The sequence below is a fragment of the Parasteatoda tepidariorum genome, chromosome 5, assembly GCF_043381705.1.
Source record: "Parasteatoda tepidariorum isolate YZ-2023 chromosome 5, CAS_Ptep_4.0, whole genome shotgun sequence".
Taxonomy (NCBI): Eukaryota; Metazoa; Arthropoda; class Arachnida; order Araneae; family Theridiidae; genus Parasteatoda; species Parasteatoda tepidariorum.
Genome location: NC_092208.1, coordinates 23,458,099 through 23,469,971, shown reverse-complemented (window position 1 = coordinate 23,469,971; position 11,873 = coordinate 23,458,099). Strand labels below are relative to the sequence as shown.

The 11,873-nt window shown below is 30.6% G+C and overlaps 1 protein-coding gene across 1 annotated transcript in view; it reads left to right on the top strand.

The window, feature by feature from the left end:
* LOC107450928 (very long chain fatty acid elongase 7-like) overlaps window positions 1-11,660 on the top strand; it is a 14,154-nt gene extending 2,494 nt beyond the window's left edge. Inside the window, exons 2-5 of the mRNA XM_043056766.2 lie at window positions 1,589-1,672; window positions 7,915-7,974; window positions 8,947-9,055; window positions 11,488-11,660. Of these exons, the coding sequence (XP_042912700.1) occupies window positions 1,589-1,672; window positions 7,915-7,974; window positions 8,947-9,055; window positions 11,488-11,645 (411 nt within the window). The 3' untranslated portion in view covers window positions 11,646-11,660. The remainder of the gene's footprint in view (window positions 1-1,588; window positions 1,673-7,914; window positions 7,975-8,946; window positions 9,056-11,487) is intronic.
* The last annotated feature ends 213 nt before the right edge of the window (window positions 11,661-11,873 follow it).

Sequence of the window (11,873 nt, the reverse complement as noted above, 5' to 3'; positions counted from 1 at the left end):
TGAATAAAGAATTAAGTTCATCGAAGCACTCTTGTCTTGACAATCCACGTCGAAAGTTATGAAAAATAATGGCACGAAAATGTTCACGATTCAATTCCATTTTTTGAAAGAGAAGAACTTTTCAATTTACTGTCAACAACACAAATGAAGCTATAATGGTAAATCGTCTGCTGAATTTATATTTAAAAATATCAAACTTTCGATTAAAATTGTCAGCGGTCGCCTAGCAACACTTACTCTTGCCAAGGCCAGAAATATAAATAGCAACCCTCGTAGTATAATAGTTACTGCGTATGTATAGAGTAAATGCCATATTTTATAAATTATCAATGGAGTCATTAACAGTTCGGCAGTTTTTTTAATGGCCACCCGAAACAGAATTAGGCTTACATTTCTCTTGTAAAAGACCCGAATATAATTTTATATTTCAATTTTCAGTTCGTTGTTTCCAACTCGAAAAAGAAATTTCATCGTTTCTTATATTCGCATTAGTGTTTTATATAATAGGATAGAAGGAACTTGAGATAACTCTATTCACATAAAAATATTTAAACAGTCGAAGAATGTTTTTCCAGTGTTTAAAGTAAACAGCGGTGAAATAAGACTAAAACCTGATATAACGAATCCATTTTGGATCAATTTATTAAAAAAAAGGAGAACTTAGTTTTATTAGTTGAATTCTAAAAGTTCAGTGATTTCAAATTAGAATGAAAAATGTATGCTTTTAAAAAAAGCTGTTTGCGTGTCGTTTCTCTTCAGTAACAACACAACCGTTAGCGCACTGGACTTACCGACAGTGGGCAAATTTAGTCTCAGTTAAAAACTTAATATGGTATGTTTCCTATAAACGTTTAATAAAAAAATTAACAATAATTATAAAAAAATAATTTGTTATTAATTATTTTAATCTGAATTAAAATTGAAATAAAAAAAAATTATATATTGAACCTGGATTTCTCAATTCTGATAAGTTTTGACTGTCAAAAAATGTCTGCGATTTTTTTTCATCATTTTTGGTGCCAATATTGAGTGTAGTTATTTTGATGAGATGAAGTTCTAAAAATGTATTTCGCTGAATCTAACAATGTAAAGTCACCGGGAAGGACCACGAAATTGTTTTAAATTGTAACCATTTATACTTTTCTGATTTGTGAATGATTCTACAATGTTAATTAATATATTTTTGTGAATGATTCTTTAATGTTAATCAATATCGCTTTGTGAATGATACTATTATGTTAATCAATAACGTTTTGTGAATGATTCTATAATGCTAATTAATATAAGTTATTATGTAGAGTTATTTAAGAGCATTTATTTGTAAATGTACGATTTCTTTTACCTTATCAGCTAGTAAATGCTAAAGGTATTTATTGTTGCGACTATTAGTGAGTAATTATTACTGTTTACGAATATAAAATGTTTTTCTTAGTACTAAAGGAACACTCCCGAGAATTTCCGGTTCATTTTACGTGAGCAATTTTAACTCATCTCATCATTAAAATGTTCTTAAGAAACTAAACAGTTAGAGTAGAATTTGAGAACACCATTTATATAATGTATTCATTATATGTAAACTTTTTTTCAGATGTTTTGTCACTTATATGAAAATTGGAATGTTCGATGTACTGTGAGGAATGCTCCACAGGAGGTTAAAAATAGCTATGTAACAGTAAGCTTTATTTAGTTCATCTCATTATCAAAACATAAAATGTTTATTCCCATAAAAAGGCTATTTGCATGCGTTTTTACATCATAATTAAACATGTCAAATGACTGTGTAGACTGATTTTATATTTTTAACGTAAATATACATTTACTTCATCTACTCAGTCTCTCAGTTCTTCCAAAGCCGTTATGATAAATTCTTTTTTTTTTTAAATATATTTTTTTGCTCTAAAATATTTTATGTGCTGTATTAGGTCTGCGTATTCCTTTACCTTAAATAAATTTTTATCAGTTTAAGTTCATTTTTTTTGGTAGAAAAAAAAACTCTTAAAAAATGATAAACTCTTAATAAATGATGTTTTGATATCCAATACAAAGCTAATTAAATCAGTGATTAAGTGCACAATATGAATTAATTAAAGTTGTGAATTATTAAATTGTCCTCCAAAAGTACCATTGTGCTAATCAGCTTATTGGTTTTGTATAAAATATTAGCTTATGTTGTACAGAACATTTTTAATAAAGCTCACTATCGAAAATATGAAATTTCATTGATGAAAACCATTGTTATAGATAAATACGATAACTGTCATGGAAACAGCTTTTTACGAAATATTTTTTAAAAAAAATAGAAAGTAAACGAAACCACTAGAAAAAATAAGTAAATATTTTTAAATAAACTCATAGTTTAAGAGATAATAGCTATCATAGTAAGATAAGATAAACTCATAGTTTACTCTTATTCATCCGAACGGCATTTTAGTTGTAAGGCTTGTTTAGCATGTCATGTCATTTCTGCCGTAGCTGCCTACATAGCAGATTAAGCTGGCAAGCAAGCATAAAAAAGCACATTATAGCTCCTTCAGATGTCTACCTTTCCATGCTTTGGACGAAGCTTAATCAACAAATAAGCATGAGATGCTTGTATACAACTTATCATGTAATTGCTATTTAAGCTAGCTGTATAGCACTTGATGCTAGTTAGCATTATGAAGCTTATTATAGCATAAAAATCCAGCAGACTAAGCAATACGTTGCAGAAACTAGCATTTTTTGTTGCTGCTACTCGCATGAATTTTGACTTGGATATTAATGGCAATAATTAATTGTTTACATTTCTTTTTGTTCATAATTTTTAAATTCTCAAACTTTATATTATTATTCTTGAAATAAAAATAACATAAATTTTGTATAAAAAAATCAGTACAAATAGGTTATCGGTTATAGTTCAAAAATAAATAGAACAATGACAGGTTCTGATTTACTCAGGTCTCCTGCTACCGATAATACAAATAGGTGCATCGAATATAAAGCAAAAAGTTTTTTCTTTGCTGTTGTATGTAGTACCAATATGATAGTATCAATCTACAAGTCCAATTTTCCAAGATAGTTGTCTCCTTCACATTTTTCATGATAAGTAAAGGAAATGTTATTTTACACTGTGGATTACTTTTTTTTTGGTTCACGAAAGTAAATTTTGAAGTGGACTTAAGGAGAACAAAATGAAAGAAGAACAAAGGATTTTTTACAAAAAGATTTGCAATACGCATGAACACCTTTATTGACAAGGATCTAACACCTCATCCACCCTTAAGACTTCCCGTGTAGTTAAGTGACAGATGCACGTTAAATCTGTCGAGTCGCAAAAGTCCTCCATATTCCCATAACAAATCAATACCTCTGGGGATACTGGATTGTTCGATCGTTCTCTGATTCTGGTCAAAATTACGATCTGTAGATGAATGAATGGATGTATGAATGGGTCCGCCCTATAAGTGGGTGTGACATCTGGTGTGGCAGAAATCGAATTCTTGGCCATAGATGGCGCCACTGGAAAACAAGAACAATCGCACCCCCTCTGCCTAAAACAGGCATATGTCAACAACAATTTTTTGCAAATTTACGTTATGGTATATATTCGAAAATGTGTCAAAGTTTACTTGCTTTCAATCTCTTGATCAGTTGTGGGTATATCCTCCGATATTTTTTGCTCGTCTTCATCGTTTTTATCACTATTAACGGGAGCAAACATTAAATCAGATATTGACGGAATTGAAAAATAATAGGATGTGTGTTGCAGCATAGCCACCGAGAGTCAAGATCTCTCAGTAGGTTTGTGACGTCATCCTCGGAAGTGTTAGCAAACCATAAGTGAACGTGGTATTCAGATTTGTATTAAGAGAAAACTATAGTAAATAGCTTAAATTTTTGATGGACGTAAACTATTTTTGCTTTAGCTAATTAAATAGCAATTAAGTATTTTTAAGTGGTGAATTTTTAGTTTTTTATTAGAATAAATCAATGGTATTTATCACGTTATAGCTCAATAAAATGAACATGAAGGACTGTTTGGTGCTTTTCATGAAGTAATATTATATGTATTTCATAATAGAAAAAGATTTAATAAGAAATTTTTTCTTTTAATTTTACATCATGATTCATAAATATTTCTAATATCAAAAGAATGAACCTCATTTAAGTGTATTATTTATTATTTTCTAATATGTAATCAAATGTTGGATTTAATCATATGTTTCAAAATTAGAAATGATATATTTTAATATGGAAACGAATGCGAGACAAATAAAAATATGTTATATCATGGCAGAAAAGAGGCAAATAAAGAAATTATAATTTTATTGGCAGATTTATAAAAATGTTACTTTAAAATAGGTTCTAAAGATTTCTTTCAGAATCACATGATATACAATTAAATTCCAAATGGAAATATTATAAACATAAACACTGCAATTATTTATAAATAAACAATGCATATAATATAAAAATAGAACAAAATTATTTAGCTAAGTACTTAAATAATAGTAATTATAAAGTAATGATAGTAAATAAATTATAAATAGTTTAGAAAAGTATTTCGATCATTAAGATTGTAAAACTTTAAAATAGTAATTATTATTTTCAAAAATAAGCATAGCTTCTTTCATTTTTTGTTAACTATTATAAAAAGTAAAGTATTTTCATCAGCTTTTTCTAACATATAAATTTATTGATGACAATGTTTCTCACAAAATTTGTTAAGGAAATATCACAAATAGAAATTTCTCTAGAAAATTATTAGTATAATATTCTGAGCAAAAATTGTTCAATAATTAAAAGAATTACGCACGGTAAAAGACAAGAAAATATTGAATATTTTTTATGAACTGTATTTGAAGTTGTCTACAATTTTCTTTAAAGCATAATTTAAAAAAAATTAAGATGGAAAAAAATATAAAAGCATTTAATAAAATCATTTTTCCCTTTACTCAATAAGATACACCTCAGTAGTTGATACATTTTATGTAAGATACATTTGAATGAATAATGTGTACATATGTATAAGCTATTGTTTTAAAGCTTGTTTAGATAAACTCTTCCAGACTTATAAAATAAACTTAAAAATGGGAATAAAATAAGAACAGCACATTTTTTTTCTTCTAATGGTGGGAATTTGGGGGTAGTCCCATTGGCCACAGAAATGCCAGAACTGCTACTCTCTTCTCGTTACTCAGTGGGCACCTGTCGCGAAGCCACGGCGGTGGAGCAGCGTCGCCCACGTCCCACAACCACAAACCTGTTTATAGGGCGTGTCACATTCACACAATTACTCGAAAAGGAGAAAGGACATAGAACACAGAGAGAAGGAAGCATCCATGCCCTGAGCAGGATTCGAACCCGCGACCAGCGACTCCGCAGACAGGCACGCTAACCACTCGGCAACCAGGTCGGCTACAGCACTTCTAATTTGAGACTTTATTGTAAGATTGCAAAAATCTAAATTTATTTATTTACTTTTTTAAAAATGGAATATTGATTAGATAATTTTAGGAAATTAGGAATTAATTAGGAATTAGGAAATATTGATTAGATAATTTTATAGAAATATAACATTGAGGAAATTTATTAATATGAACGAACTACATTGAATATTAATTAATTTTTTCTAATATTCTTCTTAATATTTTCTAATTAACAATAGAAATCAAAAATTTTATATATTTATTTGTTTCAGCACTTTTGATAATATTTGGTTAATGTAACGCATTAAAATAAATTACAAAATCTAATAACCAATTATAAGGTAGTAAAAAAATATTTAAGACATCATCATAAGATACGCAAAAACAATTTATCTAAATTAGAAAGATTCATACCATATAAAGCATGAACAACAGTATCATTAATATTCATCTAAAATTATAACGTCCAAAAATTCAAATGGATGGCAAACAATTAATTGAATTCCTTTTTATTAATATCATTTATTGCCGCGGAGTTTTTTTGTTTTTAAGTATAAATATTTATGAAATTTCAATGTTCAGTGTTTATTGTTCAATGAATGACAAACATCTGAAACTGGCGGCTTGTCGCTTGTCAGCTATGCACCACTGTATGTGACGTCACTTAAAGACCTTGGTGATCTCAACGGCCTTATTTCTCGGTGGGTATGGTTGCAGTCGATATGCGCGTCATCAACTTAAGAAGATCTTCTGACATGCAATTTTTTACCAAAGCGCCAATGTTCCCTCTTGGATACCGAGAAGCAGTTAACCCCGAGAAGCTTTATTATGCACATTTGTAATACATTTTAGGTGACACTACCCAATGCAATAGAAATCAAATTCAGAGCTTCCAGAACATTTATTTTTGCTTTAGAAGCGTCTTGTAGATCACTGGAATCACGAAAAAGAAACAATTACCAAACCAATTGTTTGCTGTAACGTTCTTTACATATTTGGATAATTCGAAGATTAAAAAGATTGAAATTTAATGGAAAAAAATTCCACTCCCAAATTTTACAATTTACACTCCAATACTTCCTTTAAACACTCTTCTCGCGTTTGATCCATCCCACCATCGTTCTGATTTTGAATATCGGGGAAAGCAACCATACCCACCGAGAAAGCCTTTTCCCAGACGGAGGACTAGAAGATAAAATAGAAAGAGTGTCAGAGAAGCAGCTAATAAACAAGTCTGTTTCATTTTTTTAAAAAAAAGAAGACGAAGTAGAAGATAAATAAACTTCAGAAAAAGCATTATGCAAGCTTTGAAGAAAAAAAAATGATTTTGATCGCTTAGAAAAACGTACGGGATTTTCTGATAAAGGGTAACGTAAAATCCTGGTAAATATAAATCATGAGTATAAGTAATTTTCAAGAACTAGCAGAAAAGGACGTAGAAAGCGAAATAACGTACAAAACGGACACCGTAAAACCGGGGTTCTTCTGTACAACAAGCAGTATACATAAAAAAAAATAATAATAATCTGAAGGGCAGTAAATGCACATGTTACAGCTACAAAAATAATTTGCGAGCTGCCACTACATTATTGCAGAATACTCACCAACCACAAAGCAAAATGGCGATTCTAAGCAGAGATGAGTGAAATATTTTTTGGACCTGTTTTTTATTCACTTCTACAAAGCGCACTCTAACCTATAACGGGAAGGGACCACAGTCATTCGTTTCTTACATACTTCTTTCTTTTCCTCAGCGTAGCCCTTTTTGACACTAGTTGAATTAAAACTATATTTTAAGTGCCGGCCAGTTGGCCGAGCGGTTAGTCTTCCTGACTGCGAAGCCCATGGCAGCGGGCTTGAATCCCGCTCTGAGCATGGATGTTTCTCTCTTGTGTTGTTCTCTGTTGCGTGTGATGAGTGAATGTGGCCCACCCTATGAACGGGTTTGTGGCAGTGTGGCGTGGGCAATGTTACTCGCCTCCGTGACTTTGGTTCACAGGTGCCCACTGGGTAACGCGAAATGAGTAACACCTATGGCATCTTCTAAGGCGAAACGAATAAAGTTCAGTGCCTGCCATTCGAAGAAAAAAAATATTTTAAGCATTTTATTGAGAGAATTATGCTTGTATGAGTAAAAGTAAGTGCTGCGATATAACAAAAAAGTTAAATTTGTAACCGTTACCAGAAAACTTTTTAAAAATTATCACAATTTCGATTGCATGCCTCAGAAATAAAATAACTGAAAAATACCCAGAATAATGAAATAAAATTGTTCTTTGAAGTGTCTGGAATATTGGTAGCTAGAGGTCCATGCATAAAGGTAGTATTTTTATGACCTCTCTGTATCTGTATGATTTCATAAAACTGATATTTAACAGAAAAAAAATTTTGATAAATGATTAAACTTTGTTTCTATAATACTTTATTTTATAATTATTATTAATATTTCTATATAACCGGTTTACTTCCACCAATAATAAACTTTTTAATATTTTTTTCTTAACAGAAAGGCTTCAATATAATTTGGTATAACGCCTTAATGAAGTTTATGGAATGGTTTGATACTGTAAGTAAATTATATTTTCTACATATATCACTTTTTTTTAGCAATTTTTTATAACTATTATTTATCGAAACTTTTAAAGAAGATATTTTTCTTTTACAGTGATCAATTTATGGGGAAAAATAATTAAATAAAAAAATTTAATTAAATAAACAAAAATACAAGAAATTTAGGGTGATTGAAGGTTTACATCAGTAAAAATGGAAGCTTGAAATTATATGCTGTAGAAACCTCATACTGTTTGAAGCTTCATAATTTTAAAAACAACGAAAATAAGTAAATAACGAAATAAATAAGATAATAACGAATATAAGTAAATGACAAAATAAGTTCCATAAGTAAAAGACAGAAGTGCAGTGATACTGATGAACGCTTAAATATTAAATAAATGATAAGACATTTTATTAACACGCAATTTAAATCGCATTCTTATTGACAGATTTAAAATTAGCAAATATTTCTTAAAAAATGAAATATTTCATATCTGAAATATTTATATACTTACTCTGTGTTTAGAACTCGATCTTTCTCAAATCTCAACTTCTGGTGGTGGGATAGGAGGCAACTTAACCGGGAACACCCATTTTTTCTTTCCGATTTGGATCTTTAAGAAATTTGACTTGAAGGTCTTTACATTTCAGTTTACAGATGGCGCTGTAATCGCTAAAGGAAAATGGGGTTGAATTTACTTAAATGGAGACGCTTAGAGAAATAAACGTTAGAACAAGAAAGAAAAAAAATGGAAATTCACGTATTTGATTTTTTAAAATCTTAACTTATGCACACCTAATTCCTATTTCCCCTTTGACTGGGGTTATTCCCAGAGAATGGGTTTTGTGTCATTCGCTATAATACCAAAATAAAACTCATATATTTTTTGACAAAAGCTGCAAATCAAATCGAAAATTTCGTTTTTCATTTAGATGAATTGTTCTGATAATCGAATGTCTTTACTGAAACGCATTTATTTTTCAGATATTTTTCGCCCTTAGAAAGAAACATTCGCAAATTACTCATCTACATCTGATTCACCACACCGGCATAGTTATATTCCCATTTTATATCTTCCAACTTGAATTACCCAGTAAGATGAATTTTTTATATTTATTTTTTCTTAAAGCGAAAATAAAAAGTAGTGTTAACTGGGTGTAATGAGAATCATTCAAAAATAATGAGGTTATTTCACTCTCTGAAATAAAACTCTCAATTTTGACGGATCAGCAATCCTTGAACTATATTTCGTCAATTCAGAGAATCATTTCCTCCCGAAATTGCGCTATTTGTAACGAAACTCTCAAATATATGACAAAAATGCTTCCTCAACTCGAAATCTCATTGTAGTGCTTTGTGGGAGATTACTAACTGGAATGACGAAGTTCAAGTTAGTACTAACTAGAATGACGAGTTCTAGTTAGTAATCTCCCTCAAAGCACTACAATAACGAAACTAGGATAAAGACTAGACGATTGAAAACAAAGTGACGAAAAAAGCCGACCGGGTTGTATGGTAGTCGAGGAATTGGTCTTGATCCGGTGAAATTTATCTCTCTGTTCTATCTGTCTTTCTTGTGTAGTTAACGTGACATTTATCGTTGAGCATGCCCACGATGTAGTAATTATCAGAAAAGTTAGATACATTAGGCACTACAAGTTGTTTTTTGGAGAGAGTAATAAAATGTCGAAAAATTTCTTTACCATTGAAGAAACTCGCTTCCTCGAAGAAATGATGATTTGTCACTTGGACGAAAGGTTTGCTCGGAGCATATACCAGGACACGGTTTCGTCAAAAGTGAAAAAAGCTTCGCGAAATTTGAGTATCCATTTTTTTGCAAATAATCGAAATCGAAAAAAATCGAAGAGTTATAATTTTCCATGGAAATAAATATGGGAATCAATTTATTTTGCCTATCATGTAACATGCATCATAATTATATCACGTATTATATAACAGCTTATCACATAGGCAATGCTGTGAAAAATGGAAGAAAAAGGAAATACACTGTTTTTTGCTTTCTTCTTGAGAAAATTATATTCTTTCATCAAATTTAATTAAATATTTAAAAATTTTGCCAGCAAAAGTATCTTCTTACTGAGAAAAGTACAAAACAATAATGTTTATAAAATAACTTTTCTGACTACAAAATTAAAGGAAGTGGTTTGTGAAATATTTTAGTTTAAATGGTCTGTAATAAAATGCAGCAAAAAAAGTGTATATACTTGTTTTAATAGTTGCAAAATCCTAACGGTTATTTCAGAGAGTTGTTTGGTAAAGTTTCTGTCCTCTATTCAGCACCTCCTGTTCTGAATATGAAAATTCTACTAAATATAGTTATAATTAAAATGCATAGCTTTCTCCTTTTTAATAAAACGTAAAAAAGACATCAGTAGCTCTTGATATTTGAAATGCTGCTTCAAAAATGCATTGTTTTGGATCATTAAAAGGTATTGGGGTGTTCGGAAATTTTTTCCCTAATGAAGTGAGTAATTACATGATATAGTAAATATTTTATTGAATTATATATTACCCATTTTTGTCCAGTAGATTTTGCCATTTGTCTAGCAGTAGTATGATTTCATATTAATCATATTAATAACTATATTATTATTCACCGAAGAGCCATTATATTATGACCACCCTCCATCTATAACAATGAGCTCGCCCAGGTTTTCATGGTTTCTCGCCCAGGAACAATGGAGCACATTAGGACCTATAATCCTCGTAGAACAATCCCTGACGTCTGTAAGCTGCTTGAACATAGTTGCAGACCAGGTTCACCCATTCATGACAACAGTTTTTCCTGCGGGGGATGGTGTTTACCAACAGGATAATGCATCATGTCATAAGGGTCGAATCGTCGAGGAACATTCCAGTGACTTTCAAGTCCTGTCTTGGCCCCCAAATTCACCTGACCTTAATCCAATAGAGCATTTGTGGTCCTACTTGGAAAACCAAATCCGTGCTGCCACGTTACCCACGCGCAATGTGAGGGAATTGCAGGACCAGTTGGTGAGCGCTTGGTACCAGATACCTCAGACTACCTATCAGCACCTTGTGGAATCAATGGCACAGCTAGTGCTAGCAGTTTTGAGGGCTAAAGATGGTCCTACATGTTATTAGCAGGGTGGTCATAATGTAATGGCTCTTCGGTGTATAATTATATTATAATTATATTGATAATTACATTATATTATTAATAATAATATTATTATATTTTATTTTAAATTTTTTTTGCGCACTTAAATATCTGTTCTTGGCTTGCGAAAATCTGATCCAGGTATTCTTTGGTCTCCTCCTTTGAAGTAAAGGTGTTATTGGTTAAAATATATAGCATTTTATTGCGCATGTGTACTAGTACTTGTATCATTCGTTATAGCGTACTTGTATCGTTCTAACGTATCATGCAAATAAATCTTTTTTTTCCAAGACAGGCAATAACTGTGGGTCGAAATAATAGTAATGGTAACTACTGTCATTATTTTGGATGGAATTTGCAATATAGTATTTTTTAATTTTCAGATTTTAGTTACATTCTTGGCTCTAACATTAACTGCGTGATTCATGTGTTGATGTATCTATATTATGGATTGGCAGCCATTGGTCCTCATGTTCAAAAATATTTATGGTGGAAAAAGTATTTAACAATGTTACAAATCGTAAGTAGATTTAAAACTTGAATTTAAATTGTTAAAATATGATTTATCAGTCTTTTTTAAATCTCATTTACTGTTTTTAATTCTAATACATATATAATATGCATAGAGTGAAATTTAAAATTTTTCCTTATAACAACTGAACATAATAGTCTTAAGCTGTTTTTATTGTTACATTCTAATTAGCTAAAAAATCTAATGCCTTGGTTCCTTAATTAACGAAGAAAACCCGGATTTCTGTCAGTATATAAG